The sequence below is a fragment of the Leuresthes tenuis genome, unplaced genomic scaffold (assembly GCF_036924035.1).
Source record: "Leuresthes tenuis unplaced genomic scaffold, fLeuTen1.0.hap1 SCAF_7, whole genome shotgun sequence".
Lineage (NCBI taxonomy): Eukaryota > Metazoa > Chordata > Actinopteri > Atheriniformes > Atherinopsidae > Leuresthes > Leuresthes tenuis.
The window spans coordinates 19720683-19738836 of NW_027325361.1; the positions used below are offsets into that span (position 1 = coordinate 19720683).

General features: G+C 40.2%; 1 protein-coding gene across 5 annotated transcripts in view; it reads left to right on the plus strand.

The window, feature by feature from the left end:
- Positions 1 to 14236, plus strand: part of celf5a (cugbp, Elav-like family member 5a) — a 181036-nt gene extending 166800 nt beyond the window's left edge. For 2 of the 5 annotated variants that reach the window (XM_072389750.1, XM_072389754.1), the window contains exons 8-12: positions 3372 to 3587; positions 3867 to 3959; positions 6066 to 6209; positions 8021 to 8184; positions 9770 to 14236. In XM_072389750.1, the coding sequence (XP_072245851.1) occupies positions 3372 to 3587; positions 3867 to 3959; positions 6066 to 6209; positions 8021 to 8148 (581 nt within the window). In that variant the 3' untranslated portion in view covers positions 8149 to 8184; positions 9770 to 14236. The remainder of the gene's footprint in view (positions 1 to 3371; positions 3588 to 3866; positions 3960 to 6065; positions 6210 to 8020; positions 8185 to 9769) is intronic. The other 3 variants (XM_072389752.1, XM_072389751.1, XM_072389753.1) reach the window with 3 other exon arrangements.
- The last annotated feature ends 3918 nt before the right edge of the window (positions 14237 to 18154 follow it).

The following is an 18154-nucleotide window of genomic DNA, read 5'->3' on the forward strand; positions in this document are numbered from 1 at the left end:
TTCGCTGTGTCAGTACAGCACAACCACTGTGTGAAAAGAACTAAAGACACAGCAGTTGTGTGCCTTACCCACTATGGCTCAACTTGTTTAGTATAGTAGCCACTCCCCTCAGTTACTCTCTTGTTAATGTTGAGATATGTATGGGGTGTTTGGAACTTTTCAGTAGTTGTATTATGGTTTCCTATTAAGATGCTGAACTCTTCAGCAGATGCTAGATATCTGCTAGATTCTTTCCCCCAGGTGTGCTGTGAACTTTTTACCTAAGTTCTAACTCTTTTCATGCAGTTTATTCTGTCTTTTTTTTCAGACTAGCTTCTTTTCATGCCAGAGATGCTGTTTCTTGACTGCACAGGGGTTGTGTCATCAGCATACTAGTACATCCTGACAGCCATTAACATGATAATTGATGAGGATAATAAATCAAGGCAAAACTTATCAAGTTAACTGATGTTCCCCCTAGCAGCAAATCCTTAACTTATTTACTGCAGATGGGGTCTGCATTACTGATTTTTGGTAGAAGTGGAGAGGGTTTATAACATCTATAAACAGCTGTGAAGGACAATATTGGTAGGAGTCATGCATAATAAAACATAACACACTATGCCTCTGTTACATAAAAAATGTGTCTTCGTGTGGATTTGAATATTTACCAGAGGAAATTTTGTATTAAGCTGAGTGACTACTAAACACCGAGATGAAGAAATTTCATGTCACTACTGATTTGCCCTGGAAAAATGTATCCCTTATCTAAAGGGCAATGTTCAAAGTCACATAGTTTTTCTTTGTATGCCAACATGCCTTTGAATAAGCTGCTCTTCCCATACTTAGATTTATTATTCACAGCAGACAGACATTTTCTCCTTGACTCTAAATCATCACATTTTAAATCAGTTAGATGAAAGCATCTGTTTTGAGTGCTTATTACTTGCTCCAGTAAAAGACAGTCCTTGTGTTGGTAATGACTGCACTCTCCAGTATGGATATGGCATTCCTCGATGATTTGAATGCATAATTAGCATAATAAATACTTCTGTCGCATTTGAAGACTCCTTTTGTGAGGTAATCATTGCAGGGAGCAAATCAACACTTTCCCTCTCTCAGTAGAACCTGCAAAAATGTGAATGCAATTTTGATTTCATAACATAAATAAATGTATGTGACATGCACATGTACTTACTGTTTGGCTGTGCAAAGTCCTTTCGTGCAGTAATAATGAGGAGCAAATTGATTGAGTTAAGAGCTAGCTGTATAGAATATGTAATCTGCAGTCCCTTAGCTTGGGGAGTGGGAACAACATGTCATTATTACAGGCCAATACACGTCGAACAAGCTGACAGCCGCATGTAGATTGGCATTCTTGTGTGTGCATTGTAAACAAGCTATGAATACAATTTTCCACCGTGGCAGAACTATATGTCCACTGAGGTATAAAATTAAATTGTCTTATTTTCTAGTTCAGGATAGCAGGAAATACTTCCTTATCTCAACTGTAGAGAGGCATCTTTTGGCTCTCCTCATGTTAAATGTTAGGCCATTGGGCCAGTATGGACAAAGATGATGACTAGGACACATAAATGGTTTCCCCATCATAATGGGTTATCATTGTTTTTGTGGACATGGTTTTATTGTCTTTTTTCAATATCATGATAGAATTTTTTTTTCTCTCTTTTTACCATTAAGTTTAGATATGACACACAAATGTGTCAGACATTTTTTCCATTATTGTCAATCAGTGCAGTCTTTATTTTGCTGGTTATTCTTTTGTCAATTCCCTGCTGTGGCATTTTGCACGAGGTAACCTAACTGGACTTTTATTTGTCCTTTACCACAGACACCTTATTAAACTGCTGACCCTATAACTTATGTAATTGCACTGGTCTAACCTGCCATCTTCTACTCTTACTCCCACTATCACTACAACTGCTGCACATACATGGGCGTGAGCACCCATAGCACTGTTAAACTTTGGAAAATGAATTTGCCTGATGATGGAGAGGGTGCATTATCTGGTGGTACAGTAGAGTGCGTGTGGCCTGGGCAGACTGGCTGCCTCTAGCCCTTGGTGTAGGAACGGCAGTCTCCTGGGTTTTGGTGGGAGAATGGGCTGAAACTGGGGTCTAATTCATCACAGTTACACAGGAAACAAGCAACGTGGGGAGGCCTCTCAGAAAGAAGAAGAAGAAAAAAAAAGAAAATAGTGCAAAAGACACAACAGTTCTCCCAATTCCCCTGATCACTGCTGTTGCATACATGACAGTCAGACTCCTCGTAGCTTAAACGCTGAGACAAGGAGAGAAGAAAGAGAAGGGGGAGAAAGAAAATGAGAGAAAAAGACATATCATAAGGAGAGAATAACGACAGCAACCCCACATGTATTCGGGCCTGAGTTTTGATCATGTGATGTACAGCTTATTTACAGTTCCATCTCAGCGTATGATTTGTGTATACTGGATGTGATTGTTTAGCCTCTCTGAACCCCCACTCACAGCGGGGTCCTTATTGAGGTACCAGATTGTGGGGATATGGCTAGCTGAAGGGTTTCCGTGACAACCTAGACTGTCTGTCCAATCAGGGTGAGGGTTTCCAGATTGAGAGGAGGTTCTCTGGGGAGCCGTACTTCAGCAAGCTCAGATGATTTGCCACGGAGAAACCCCCTTTGAGAGGCCATCGCAAAGTGAGATTCCACTCAGAATGGGTACTTTGACTTCTCCAGAATAATTGGAAACACTTTCTAACACAGGATTCTTTTAAAATGCATTGAATGACAGAGAACAGGGAGCAGCCAATTTTGATTCCACTCATGAGCCTCGCTGCAGCTGCCTGTCAGGCATGTACCATATATGTCACAACCTACCCATTTGTCAAACTGCCAACTGTTGTTCTTCTGGGTTTTTTTTTTCTATGATGTATAAAGGTAAGCGGCATCTTTGTGTATACGCTACCTGCTCGCTCAAGCAAATCTCCCTCTGTAATCTGCTTCTATCTAGACCAGATCTTTTTCTTTTTTTTTTTTCTCAGAAGTTGCATAGTGGTTTCATCATCTTGAGCAATAGGAGCCAGCAGGGTATCGCACAAACACAATAGACAGGCTCATTTTTCACAGGTTGACTTCCCAGCTATTCTACAGGATGTGTCACGGCAAACGGTGGATATGTGACAGACTCACATCGCACCCGTGTCCTTGCATTAGAGACAGGATGCAGTGTAGCTTGTGGTCACGAGTTCTGTGTCTAATGTGTGTGTGTTTGTGTTGTATCTGTATCTATGCTTGTATTTGTCTGCATTAAAATCAGTTTGTAGGGTCATGTAGATGCACACAGAAGGTGTGCTCCTGATCCAGTAACAGTGAACTTTATTTATTTTTTTCCCAGCAGGCCTAAGTTCTCCACCAGCCAACATCACCACCTCTGCAGTGCCCAGCATCGTCACGCCCATCGTCAATGGATTCACTGGGATCCCTCATCAGCCCAACGGACACCCTGCGGTGGAGACAGTGTATACCAACGGCCTGCCACCCTACTCCACCCAGAGCCCCACCGCTGCTGACACCCTCCAGCAAGCCTTCACTGGTGTACAGCAATACACAGGTGAGAGGCAGGAATGGCTTGCTCACTGCTCAGTATTCCTGAGCTTTTATGCTTGGTTATATATGCCAAATAAGTAGCAGCTAGAAGGGTATTTAGCAGGGTATTTACTGTGCGAGTGTGAGGCTGTGTGTATTCAGATAGTGTAGAACAGTGCCTTAGAAAACAAGATCAGAGAGCCTTTGATTACAAATGTTATGCCTTTATGATAGACCTTAAGCATCTCTGTGGGATTGCCGTTTTTTACACTCCTCTCTCTTAATTTCTTCACCCTGTCTGCAGCGATCTACCCAGCCACCACGCTGACACCCATTGGCCAAACACTGCCCCAGCCGCCCCAGGTCATCCAGCAGCAGCAGCAGAGAGAAGGTGAGGGTGAGAGAACATTATTACTTTTACACTTTACACATCTCATTCATCCCCTGCAATGGATAGAAAAGGGGAGATGAGCATGAGAGAGCAATATTACCTTCACACTACAAACACTTATTACCTATATAAAAATCTAAGGGCGAGAGAAGAATGTCACTTTAAACAATACAGTGAACACAGTACACCTCTGATTCTGTGTAATGGGCAAATGGTTGGGTTGTGAATCTTGGCGTATAGCACTTTTCAGCCCGATTCCAATTGTGAAATTTGGAGTCGAAGGGTGCTAATTTTACAATCTGTTCAGCTCCACTTTGTGCAAAAAAAAGGCAAGTTTATAAGCAAAGTGGAGTTGTAGAAGTGTGTCTAAGCTTATGGTGATTTTATGTTTAAAAAATATACATTAACCCATATAAGTTAAAGTTAAATATCAAGCTAGACGTGGCCTTTTATTTCTCAGAGTAACACTAGCTGATGTCCATCCTTTTTTCTGTTTGTTTTCTCATATATGACGGCTATCGCATACATCATTTTGCCAAAATTAGTTGGAATTCATAATTACCAGGCTCCCTTCCTTATCATTTGATTAATGTATGCACCACTGTATTGAAATCACATTCTTTAAAAAGTATTATATTATGTTAAAAGGTATCTTGAATTGTAAGGTGAACATATACAGTTGTGCAGTAACTTTAGAAGAGATATTCATCCCCTATTGTTGCTTTTTATTCAAAATTATTCAAAATTTGCCATAAGTTTGGTTATATGGTGCAATGAGCATTGGTCAGTAGCTGAATTGTATTGTTGTTCGGCCTCTTTCATCTGGAAAATGACAAATGATGTGAGCTCTGGTACTTGTGCCTTTTAAATGAGTCACATCCTGCTCCTTCTTCGTTGGAACATTGTAGAATCCAAAATGAGCCCAAATGCTTGTTCTCACTGAAGGTAGAACTAGCTGAGTTTCTTGCTGCTCCATATTGATACTGTCTCTAAAAACTGAAACTAACTTCAGCAGCACAGCGACTAACTCACATCCTGGTGCTTCCTCGACAACATCAAAACGTAATCGATATGGCAGGCTGCAGACATGGAAAACGAGTTTAAAAAAAAAACTATTTTCTAATTTATAAATCAATTCTAAATGAGAAGGGGGATTCTTATGTGAATCAATTTCCCCACATGCCCTCAGTAAAGTAAGAGTAAATAGAGTGAAAAGGTGGGGAAAACAGATCACATCTCATCTTAAGGAAAAGAGATGTAAAGAATGAGGAAGTAGATACACAGCAGGGTTAATACAACCATATTACTTTTTTTTTTTTGACACATGGTCAACGGAGGCCAATGTTTCTTTTTCATAAATTGGAATTGAAGCTTGTGAAGTAAATCTGTGAGGAAAGTGGTGTTGCAGCCTAGAGGAGCAAAAGTTACAAAGATGTGGAAAGTACAACTGCAAGGAAATTGGGGCAGCTTGCTTCAACGTATTCAGAATGTATTGTGATGATTTTGACTTACGCCTGCTAGTTATCTTTAAAAAGAAAACACACACACATACCAAAAAACTCTGAACTTGTACAATTTGCAGTGAAAGAGCAGTATTTTGTTCACTCCTGTTTGAGACGGAGCTGTGCCAGACAGGAAGTGTAAGAATATCAGGAGACGCCTTATATGAGGCAATCGAACCCTCAGTTTTGCAATTCATGTGCATGCCAGGATCAATCTTTGTACTCACGCAAGTTTGACAGTGAAAAAGAAACCCTATGCAGTATTTCCCACATGAAATGGGGAGCAAAAGGGAAGCTGAGGTTCAAAGAGTAAAGTTCATCTCGAAGTCATCTTAGGTTAATCTTCAGACCTGCAAGTCTCCGTATAGCTGGAGAGAAAAAAAAGGAAAATAAAAATCATTGTTTGAATTTGATATTCAAAGTTGGCTAGATAAGTTCGTAAGTATAAATTCTAAGTGGATACTATTTTGTCCTTGTGTCTCAGAACAGTGATGTTTTAGAGCTGATAGGGTCTGGCAGATCCGTCTCCAGTTACCTTGTTATATAATTTTGTAAGGCTGCATAGATGAAAATGACAAATTAACAGCTGTTTCTCTCTTTGTGTATCCAGGTCCAGAGGGTTGTAACCTGTTCATCTACCACCTGCCACAGGAGTTTGGAGACAATGAGCTCATGCAAATGTTTTTGCCCTTCGGTACCGTCATCTCTTCTAAGGTCTTCATGGACCGGGCAACCAACCAGAGCAAGTGCTTTGGTGAGTTACTCACTGCTGCATTCACACAGCTACTAAGCCCAAGACACACAGATGCAGTGTCATATGATAACACTGATGCACAGGTCACCAGTCTGATTTCCAATATGCTATTTGTAAAAATGCCCAGCAGTGCCACATAAAAACTCACTGTATTTAACACTTATTTTCTCAGATGCTCTTGACTCTGATTATGTTTGACAGCACTCTGACACAGAGGACTGAATGATCTTACCGCTAACTAGCTGACCTGAATTTTCATGTGTTTTGGCATGAATTATCTGTAAATGACTTAGTTAAAATAGTCATGATGCAGTCAAACAGACCCAATGTCCTTGTTTCTGCTTGGTAGATGCACAACCCCTGAAATCTTCAGGTGCTGTATCAGCATCCTCATTGCCATTCTTTAATCCTAATATCTGTTAATACCTTCACTGCTGAGGCTTCTTCACACACCTCCTTTTTGGCTCCATCAGACTGCACACACAACCTAGCAGCACTGGTGAAGACTAGACTGGCAGTGATGGTTGAGTGGAGGGCAAGGAACAGGGCAATTATGGATCAGCATTTGTTTTCACTCAGGGGAACACAGAACTCTGGGCAAAATTGATCACCAGTGCTGACTCCCTATGCGTGTGTGTGGGAGGCTTAATAACATAAATTCATGAGAGAAGAGCTATTTGTACTATTGACTAATACACTATACGTTTACAACATAATGTTAGGCCTGGGGAAGGAGGGAGCACACAGGTGTAATTAATCTAGAAAGGAGTAAGAGGGTATAAACTTAGATTTATGTGGTGCAGAAGAGACTAGACTGAGCAGGGGGCTCCGATCCTACATCTATTCTCTTGTGCCAGCCCAAATGTGTTAAGCTGATGGCGGATTGGGAGGTCACCTCGTTTCCCTGCATCTGAACTTTCTTCAGACTTCCATTCAAGCCTCCCCCTCACTGCCAAACTTTCGCCCTAATGGGCCGAATTGGAGCCAGGCACATCAGGCAGACTCTATCCCAGGTGGCTGTGGATGTGGAGAGGCCTCTGCTGTTTTTTCATGGGTCATCAGCTGTACCTAATGACACCGCAGACACAGGGGAGTGCATCAAGCGGAGACACACTCCACTGCGGTTTCCGCTCACTGAAATCTCAAGGCTTTATTTTTACACATGATGGAAACAGGATGTTCAGCATGAGTTTAAAGAGGGGCTTATCTTGAGGAAATGGACTGATGGATTTGTGTCTGCAGCAAATTTGTCTCCTAATGATGAGACGTGTTTGCTCTTGTTTTGATTGTACAGAACACACCTGATCTGTTATTTTAAGCAGTTTTAAACACAGCACCAGCGTGCAGTTAAACATGTTTCATTCCCATAACACTGTTTATACTTAACAAAAATCAATGATTCATTATGTCTTTCATTTTCAATTGGATCATCTAAAATAAGTGGTTGCACCCTCCCTTTCTTGCAAAATTCGCTTGAAGGACGCTTGATATTAAACGTCTTCCTGACAAAAACAGCCAAGTACGAAGTGAGAATTCTTATAAGACCAACAGCCCCAAATATAAATCATAAAGCGTCCCACCAAGACTGCTCTGTGACCCAATGGTGCTTCCTGCCCCAACACTGCCATCTAGCCTCTTAAAGCCTGTTAACCTCTTCAAGAGGTAGACAGGGCGTAAGGATGAAGTCAAGTGTACTTAGTTTTTTTTTCACCTTTATTTATACTTGAATTCCCACCTTGAATCTCATTTGGGTAATTACATCTACCCCATCTTCTAATAGGTTTAATTAACTTGTTCTTTCTCACTCACAGGTTTCGTAAGCTTCGACAACCCTGCTAGTGCACAGGCAGCTATTCAGGCCATGAACGGCTTTCAAATTGGGATGAAGAGGTTGAAAGTCCAGCTAAAGAGACCGAAGGATGCCAGCCGCCCTTACTGACACAGCCTACCTTCAGTATTCACTGCAGCAGCACAGGTGAGCTCAGAAACGTGCCTAAGCACTGTCACTGGTTCTTAACAAGTGTTTTCTGTACAAGCCCAAGATTTACTTTAGTTTCAGTAATACCACTTGATTTTGCCAGGCATGCTAAAGTCCAAACACTGCCTTCCTGACTTCTTAAAAAAGCATGAATTTAAGCACTAAAATTCCATATAAACTTGATAGTTACATAAGGTTTAGTTATATGAGAAAACCAACTCCAAAAAAAGCCTTCAAAAAACCTTATTTCAAGAATCCAGGCAAAAATGTTTCTGTTTTGTATATTTTTGAGGGGGAAAAAAATTACAGATGTTTCAGACTTTACTTCATCGGGCTGTAGCTTGTCCCAGTCATTATGTGATGCAACATTTAATGTTTTATAAATACTCAGACTCCTCAAAACTTGTCCTAACAATCAGCAGCCACGGGCCTCTGTAAGAAGCTGCCTAGCACTCTGAAAATTGAAATAATTCATGAACACAAAGCAGGAGGCCGCTTTAAAAAGAAAGCCTTTTCAGGTATTCATTCCCTCTGTTTGTAGTGTAAATAAGAAATGACCATAACAGGAATGTTGGAGGTCAAGTCGAGGTCTGGAGGATCATGAAAAGTTTTTGAGAAAACTGCACAGGTGCACTGTTCTACTGTGCAGCCAAAACCAGCACAAACATGAAATGCATGAAATAATCACGAGAAGAGAACTTTTAGTGTATCCTGAGCACAATGTGAGCATCAGAAATGTAAACACTAACTTCTGCACAAGCCTGATGCCAGACTGATTATGGTAAGATATAACTTCTTGGCTGCAATGAGCAAAGGTATTTGTTATGAAAAAAGTTGAAGACTTTTATGAAAATAGCACCTCTCGTGTTAAGCATGAGGTCGGATCAATTACAAGTTGGCCTTGTGTGTTAGTCAATGGCATGGGGAACATATTTGACTGAATGGGTGGGGTAAATTTAGATTATAAACATATACTTTGAAGATAAAAGTGAAAAAAGGATAGTTTGATTGGACTGCTTCAAAAGGGGCAGGTTTAAGGTGTTGCTCTCTCTCCCTCACTCTGGAACTGGAAGCCTTTTAGAGGAAAAATTAAAAGAAAGCAACCAACCATTGAAAGACTCTTAGCTGGCCACAAAAAAAAAATTTCCAATGGGGAACTTTCCAAATGATGTCAACGCAGGGTGCCCAAATAAATGCATTGAATCTATTCTAAGAATTCAATAAAGAGTTGTGTTATCCTTTATCAGTTGTTTTAAAACGTCACGTTCACATTTTTGCTTAATGCAAAGTTAAGTGTTGTCCAAAAAATACAGTCTCTGCTGAAATGTAAAGAATTGTAAGGACTTGATTTCATATACAGCCCAACAAGGATGATAATTGTGGGAAAATGTGTCAATGTGACTGACGAAGATTGATTGGTGCTCCAGTGTGGGTCAGCTCTCTTCAGGCCATTACACTGATATAATGGAGCCATACTGACCCGTCCAGAGGTTAAAGAAATGGATATTTGGATTTACAATTTAACAAGCTGTGAAATTTGAAACAGTCCTTTTTTCTTCTTCTTCTTCTTCTGCTTTTCTAGGTTTTAGAGGACACATGAAGATATCGTGGAGGAATTCAAGTTTTTTTCTTTGAAGGCGAAATACGTTTAAAAAAAAAATAAATCAACACGTAAGGAATTTTTGGAGACATATCAGCATTTACACATGAAGACATAGGTTAGGGCAGTAGAAGGAGATGCAAAAGAGGAGGAGGCACCTCATCGGGGGACGTTACAGTAACAGATGGCACAGAGCGAGAACCGCGAGAAGAAAAAAAAAAACGGGAAGAGATGGGATGAGACTGAACAACAGAACTTTTTCTTGTTGAGACTTGAATTGTTAATTAAGCAACAAACTAACAAACAAAAAAGCAGCAACAACAAATAGATTTCTATATACATATTATATACACACACACATATATGAATATATATATATAAGGAAAGAGGCGCTTGTGGCATTTACTGGACAAATGAGGGTTAAAACTTGAAGATCAAAAAAAAAAACAGTGGAGAAAAGAAGCTATTCTATATGTCCACTGACAGACTTTCTTTCTCTATCCCTCTTTCTCTTATTCTCTCACCGTCTCTCTCAGCAAGCGCAGAACTATGACTCTTGGAGGTCACTGAGGTTTCCATTATCAACAGTAGAACTGCAATTCTTTCACCCCTAAGGGACCAAAGGACCAAACATTTTTATTGTTCTGAACAGTAATATATAGTATTAATGATACTAATACAACAAACTACTACTAATAATATTACGAGTTAAACTTAAGAAGAAATACTAGCTTCAGGTTGAAAAAAAGAGCAAGGGTTTTGGATTTCTTTTCCTTTTACATTTATAGCTACTGGGTTTGAGAATATTAAAACAACACAGAAAATGTATTGAAAAAAAAAAAAGAAGATAAAGCTGTACTATTTTAGTGACGTAGAATATATGGGTTAGACATTCTTTCGGGCATGTTCAGATATGTTCTTTTTGCCACTTCATCATTATCCCAGCATTTCATCTCGGAAGTGTGATCTGTCTGTGTAAGTGTGCCGCAATGAGAAGGAACGAGTCCCTCAGTGCCAAAAGAGAAATGACAGATAGCAACAATCAAAGAACTACAGCATACAACCCCAATTAGAAAAAGAAGCTGGGATGCTGTGTAAGATGGAAATGATAACAATGGGATGCTTTGAAAATCCATAAAAGAAAAACAGTTTCATTCACAAGAAACCATGGCAGACGTATCAAATGTAAAAAGTGAAACATTTTACTATTGCAAGAAAAATATTAGCTCATCTTGAATTTGATGGCAGCAACATGTCTTGAAAAAAGTTGGGACAGGGGTAAGAAAAGGCTGGAAAAGTATGTGCTACGAGAAACAAACAACTGGAGGAGCAACTACTAAGGTTAGCTGATCAGTAACAGGCCAGTAAAGTGAGTGAGTTTAGAGAGGCAGAGTCTCTCGGATGTAAAGGTGGACAGAGGTTCAACAATCTGCAAAACTGCGTCTACAAATTGTGGAGCAATTTCAGAACAATTTTTCTCACAGTAAGAGTACTTCGAATATACCACCATCAATATTGGTTCCCCTCGATCTTTTCAATCATGGACCCCACTTCCTCCAGACTGACGAAACGTTGTCCTTATCCAACTGTTTTTAGACATGTTAGTGTCATCAAATTCAAGGTAAATTCAAAATAGAATATTTTTCATGAAATGATGAAATGTCTCACATTCAACATTTGACATGTTTTCTGTTTTTTCTTTGGTGAAGAAAATATTAGATATTGATATTTGCATTTTATTGCGTTCCGTTTTTATCGACTTTTTATACGGCGTACCAACTTTTTTTAGACTTAGGGTTGTCTTCAGCAAACTAGTACTGCCCTCCATTCTTGTTGGGATGCTGGCGTTCTGTAAGTGATCGTCATTGCGAATCATTCCATGTTATCATTAAAGCCTTGATAGTACAAATAATCTGACCATAAAGCACTGTGGTAAAAGTGCCGCCCAGCTGAGCTGGATACAGCAGTAAAATGGCACAGCATTTGTAGTTGCTTAATAAAATACACAAATGAGCCTGACAGCAGTTGTCAGAAAATTCCATGAATGCATCACAGTGGTCGCTGCCGGGCCGTGCCCCCTCCCACTGCCAAGCTCCTCCAGCTGCTCTCAGCAGGATAGAGCAGACCCTATCCCCACCCCCTCTTCTTCTTCTTCACCTCCAAGTGCCAGCGTAGCTCACTCTTAACAGGGACCATCAGTTCGCCATCGGGGGCCCCAAAGCTAACCCACAGCATAATTGCGATAATGATAATATCGATCAGATGGGGAGAAGCGCTGCAGGGCAAGAGATGCACAATCAATTACACATTGGCATTTTCAATGAATTGACTGAGTGACAGAGTTCATCTTTCACTCACTGGTTGGACAGGAGTCTTTTTCTCTCCTATTGTCATCCATTTGGGATCCAGAATCTTAGGGCGGCATCATGTCCTCTCTTAAGGCACTTAAAATTTCTGAAGTTTACGTTGCTGCAACAAGGTGTGTACATAGTGTTTAGAGTAGCTAGTACAAGTTCTTCAGTGAAGAGCAGCTGCATATACATATATTTTTTTTTCTTTTCCTGAAGGGTATAATAGCACAGTGAGAGCTTGTACAAAGTGAGAGGCAGCCTGGCATTACCAGCCTTAGGAGGTCAAATTAAGAGCAAAATGATCCATCAATTAGACAGCAGCAGGGCTGTAAGTGTGGCTGCTACAGCTGCTGCTGCTTCAACAGGACGACAGCTTACCATTAGCGCCAGTCACACATGGCTCCTATACAGTGTGGTCATGACACATCACACTGTATAAGATATGATTAATTAAGTACTGTCATCCATAGTGATGTTTTCCGCACTGAGAGACACAGTCAGTACACCCGAGATGAAATCTTTGCCATGACTTGTTTGTTTGTACTGAATCGTTCTTGTTGCCACTTAGTTGTGTTTCACTTTATTTATTTTTTCATTTCTTAATGGGTTTTTTTTCTATCATTTATTTATTCACTTTAAATGCCATTCATTGTCTCAGTTTGCTCTCTGAAGCATCTTGGCCCTCAGGACTTTGTGAGACTTCAGCGCTCTCCTCGACGCTCTAAACTTCAGTGCTTCAGACATCACATCACAACGCCTGTCCCATCCACTGAAGCAGAATCCTCTGAAAAGATGACGACTATGCCTTTGTGGTCTGTTGCAAAAAAAGAAAAAGACAGAAATTCTCCCCAGTGACTCCCCAGATCCTGATGACTGAATCCTTGCAATTGATGTTACTTTAGCTTGGCTGCTTTTTTTATTTGTGCGATTGCTGGTTCACTGGATCAGTACTAGAAAAGGGGTGCAGAATTTTCAGTAGATCGCACGCCTTAGTGTTACCCTTATTCACTGTATGTTGCTCCGTTGCAAGCAGTGTTTAAATGCTATAAGGAGACATTTTAGACTTGCCTTGTCTCATCATGAATTGCCAAATTATGCAAGCACATCCACTGCAGTTCCTCATCAGACTTTTAACATGTGCCAGACTTCCTAAAAAACTGTAGTCTTATGAATATACTGATTTTCAGGAAGTGTTTAGCAAAGTGAAATATTTGATTTTGTGATATAGTGTAACATTGTAGGAAGAGGGTCAGCGCCGGCTGTAATGATATACAATATAGATTTCCAGTGAAAAGGTTAGATTTCTTATATATTTGCCAGAAGACAGCTTCTTTCCCCTGGCGAGTTAATGTGAGTTTCCTCACTGCTGTCAGAGCCAAGCAGCTTTAGGAAGCTGTGATATATGCCCTCTTCCCCCCAGGCTATGGAGGGCCTTATAAACTCTTTGAAAAATATCTTTTCTTGTGGGATTTCTACTTCAGAAGTTTTTTTTGTTTTTTCTTAATTATTAAAATCAAATTCAATTTTACCTTCACAACAGCTTGAGTAAAGCTAATTAAAGATGGCAGCTGTGGTTGAAATGTAATGAGTTTGAAAGATGTTTGAAAGTTCATTTCAACCACCACCTGAGAAAAAGCTGTGCAAGCACTGAAGGTTTGTGGATGGAAACGGGTGCGGAAGCCTAAACCTACATATCTGATGTCTGATGCCTAAAAGAAAGGGTGATCAAGTGACTGATTCCCCAAAAGATATTGAGCTTTTAAACATCAGTGAATCCCTGTAGGCTTCAAATGAAGTTGCATGTGGTTGAGCTGAAGTTGATCTCTGACATAATTTCCACTCTTGCATCCATTTTTATCATTTTCTTCTTTTGATATTTATCATGTCGCCATGGTGCCCTTTCAGTCTCTGAGCATGCTCAATGTGGGCCGGGAGGGGAAACAGTTAAAGATTCTGGTATTGCTCGTATTAATAGTATGACTCTTTAACTATGGTTTGAATGCTAAGGATAGTAGCTTATTATAAATATTAAATCTGTATATTATGGAAAATCAGCACAGGACCTTTCTTTGGGTACATGTGGGTTAGGGTTTGAAATGTGGGGGAGGTGAGGGTGGGGGTGGGGGGGGATTCGCTTTATAAAGATGTTGACTTTCTGGTTTCTCAGCACAAAGCGAACAAAAACATAGAAACAGCAGTATGGAGTCTGTGAGTAGACTTTACTGACATACAGGGCGCAAAAAGAGGAATCTCAGTATTATTCATTAAACCTGGGGGAGATAATGCTGTTTACAGGTAGAATTGTTACTCTTTTGTTCCGTTTTTTTTTTCTTTCTTTTCTTTTTTTTAAAAGAGAGTGCCACCTGTTTTTGTGGCAGCGTCAGTACAGCATGGATTAACTGACAGGGAAAGCAGTATCTTTTTATAAAAAAAAGGAAAAAAAAACTTTTAAAAACCTATGTGTTCTGTATTAGCCTGAGAAACCAAACATTTTTTCCCCTGTTGAAGTTTCTTAATACTTGCTGCTTAGATTACTTCATATTAATGATTGATGATTTAATAATTTTATAATTATCTAGTCAAGTATGTAACTTGATGTTATTTATTTATTTATTTATTTATTTTTATTTATTTTTTGGTCACTTTTTTCTTTATTTTATGCTTATGGTAAGATAAAGATATGTATCAAAAAGAAATGCTTATTGGGGCTTTTCTCTCTTTCTCTCCTTTTTTCCAATTTTACAATAAAATTTCAAACTGGACATTTTGTTTCTCACACTTATGTCACATTGAAAGGAGTGCTTAGCCACGGTGCAAAGAAAGGGGGAGTTGTTGCACAAGAAATTGCTCCCCCTTCAGCATCTCAAGGACGTTGAAAGTTCACAAGAAGCAGATGCTGCAACCTCCTCCAGCTCACGGCATCAGAGTCTGTTACTGACATGTTAAGGAATGAAGCTGGGATACCTGTGTAATTACCCTTTAAAGGATAATAGGGTGAAATCATTCTAATGCTTTACTTTTCAAGTTTGGGATGGAAGCATAAAAACACAAAGCACCGTTCTGCAGCTCTCACACCAGACAGGAGTTAGATGTGGTATCCATCTTTCATGGTGAAGACTCATTCGCAGCGATTCATTGCTCATGGAAACGCTGCCATACAAAATGTGGTACGATTCTTGATGACTGTTGGCAGTTAGCAGGAGTCACCTGACGATCTCAAATATGTGCAATGACATGTATGATTGCACATAAACATCAGACCACTCTCAGCCGAAACTCAGTTTCTGTGAAACTCTGCAGGTTAGAGAGTAAATAATCTTATCGTCGTTTTAAAAGCGGGGAGCTACAAGTTGATATGAGCAAGGCGCTGAGTATCAGTTAAATTTGCAAAACTGCTGCACTGCCTGGATGCCGTGAGCTAAATCTGATGCAACGTCAGTTGACAGTGGGATTGCCTCTCCACATACAGCTTGTAATCATCATCTTCTTGCATCATGAGTCGATGCAACAAAAGCTGCAGCTGAGACACAAGGTTCCCATTTTTGAAAAGCAGCGACAGATAATAAAAAAAGATGTGAGGGCCAAAAAATAAAAAAATAAAAGAAGAGTCGCTGGCTCATGAAATAAATTGTCCCAATTACAATAAAGTGTGGCTCTTGGTCAGTGTGCACGGCAGGCAGTTCATCTTTATTACAATCAGTTAATGAAAATCAATCCCCCTCCTGATAAACTCTTATCTCCACGGCCTTTGCACACCCCTCGTGCCGGGAGATAATAAATTAGGGTAATATTGCCTTTGATGAGGGAGTGAATTGCAAATTATTGTAACTTTCCAAGATTTATGATGCAGATGCCTAATTTCCGAGCTGGGTTTTTCAGGGCGTCAGGGTGCCGGGGGGCCATTTGTTAAAAGTTTGGTGGCATAGGCTCGTTAATAAAAACACACACTCAGACGACCAGGTGTTCTCAGCTGTTACAGCAGCTGAGGGAACACTGCTGAAACTGCAGGTACCCCGAGCTTGTGTAGTTCTTCTCCGATATGCCATGTCACCTGTAACAGAGAATCCGTGTGAAGAGGCAGAAACCCATGGGATGCAACATGTTGCAATGTGTTTACTAAAGTGGCTGTCAATCATGCAGCGCCTTCCCCCACCATTTCTATCACATAAGCCAGGAGTGTATGATTATGTAGGTCAATACCCATTCTGCAGTGAGCTAGTGGGTGAGATATGTCTGGTTGCTCGCTGTCACTCTGATTATTGAAGAGACACAGACAGATTGAGTTGGTCAAGTATGAGAGAGCCTGCAGTATGAGATAGCTGTATGATTGCCGCCACTGCATCCTAAAGTCCACACGCACGCACACATGCTCACACATGGGGAAATGAGAAACTTCTCACTCTTTGTTCCGCAGCGGTGACCCATGTAACAGGGTGCAATGCATGTGTATGCTGGACGTCTTCTACTTGGTGCAACAATCAGGCTGTGAGTGCATCATTAAGCAAAATGCTCCAGCAACAGAAGGTTGAGGTTACGAGTCATCAGGAAGAGCAGGAATGATGCAAGGTGGATCATTTCAGGAGCAAACACAATCTCACAAGAGCAGATGAATGAGTTTACAGCAATTGCTAACCAACATCTCATGCATCATTTAGCATCAATAAATCAGGGAAGTGTCTAAACTGTTAGAAGGCACCTCATGGAAGATGTTTTTTTGCGCGTGCCTCCATCAGTATACATCCATTATCTGTCATTCATGGTGTTTCCTCCCATGATAAAGCTAAGCTGCGTAAAACTGTATCCAAGGCCTCCACTCTTCATGCAGACTTACCTTAAAAGTACATTTAGGCCAGCTCGTGCTTCGCAAACACAATCAACTCAAGATGCAAGAATCTCTCCTCATCAAGGCCACCTCATTTTTGTCTAAGGAACAACATTCATTAAGACAGCCATCAATCTATCTATTATCAATCAAGGAGAAGACTCACACACCACTATCTATTTATCTTGCCAAGTGCTTTATTATTATCAAATTAATTTCCCCATTGAGAGTATCAATCACTCGAGTACTTTTTTCTCAACTCATTAGCTTAGTAATTGTCCTTGTTTACAGGGGAAAGTCAGGACGGGATGGCTCAAAGAGGGTGGACAAGCAATCCTAACATGCTCTAACATTTTCTTGCTACTACATGATCAGGATTCCTCTAAAGTCTTTGCAATGTGGACGATTTGGCTCATTATTCATTTCCATTTTTCAAAAACGCGCTTTCACTGTCAGTCAGCGTGAAAAAGCAAAGATCCCCAATTTGAAAGGTTCACAAGTTGTCAGAGAGCTCTCCGCCTTTCAACAGACGGAGGGTGTTTCATATGGGGTTATTATACAAGCTTTGCTGCCTGACAGTCCTGTCAGATGGCTGCATCTCAACAGATGACATGAATCACTCAAGAGACTTGCAGCTTTCCAGTTTTGTTTAAAATGATAAAGCCAATGAAATGACAAAAACAGCCTGAATGTCATCGTCGCGATCACCGATTAAACTTTGTGAGAAAATGGTGTGCTTAGATGAAAGTCAGGGCAAAAAGTGAAAACAGTTTAAGCAAAAACAATTAAATTACTCACAAGAAATAGCCCAGAATTCCTACAGGAATAGGTCCTTAGAAGTAGTGATGTATGTTCATATTATCTGTTGAGCAGGAAATCCCCGCAGTGACTAATACAAACTGTGTGCTGCGTTATTGAATTCCTGCTTTTAACACATCACAACGTCAGCAGCATTCTACTGTTTTAAAGACTGAGCTGTTTTCATACGTTACATACGATTAGCTAGTTTAGTCCAGCTGTTTCGGCCCCTCAGTTCGGCTCAACTAGTGGCTCACGAGATAAATTGAATGTTGATAGCTGATACAGTTAGTTAAGTTATTTCTTATGATATAAGCATAACGATTTTCATAAGAAATTAGGGGTTAAGGTCATTTTTTAATGAAAATTCCCAAACAGTCGCTCATTCAAGCCTCT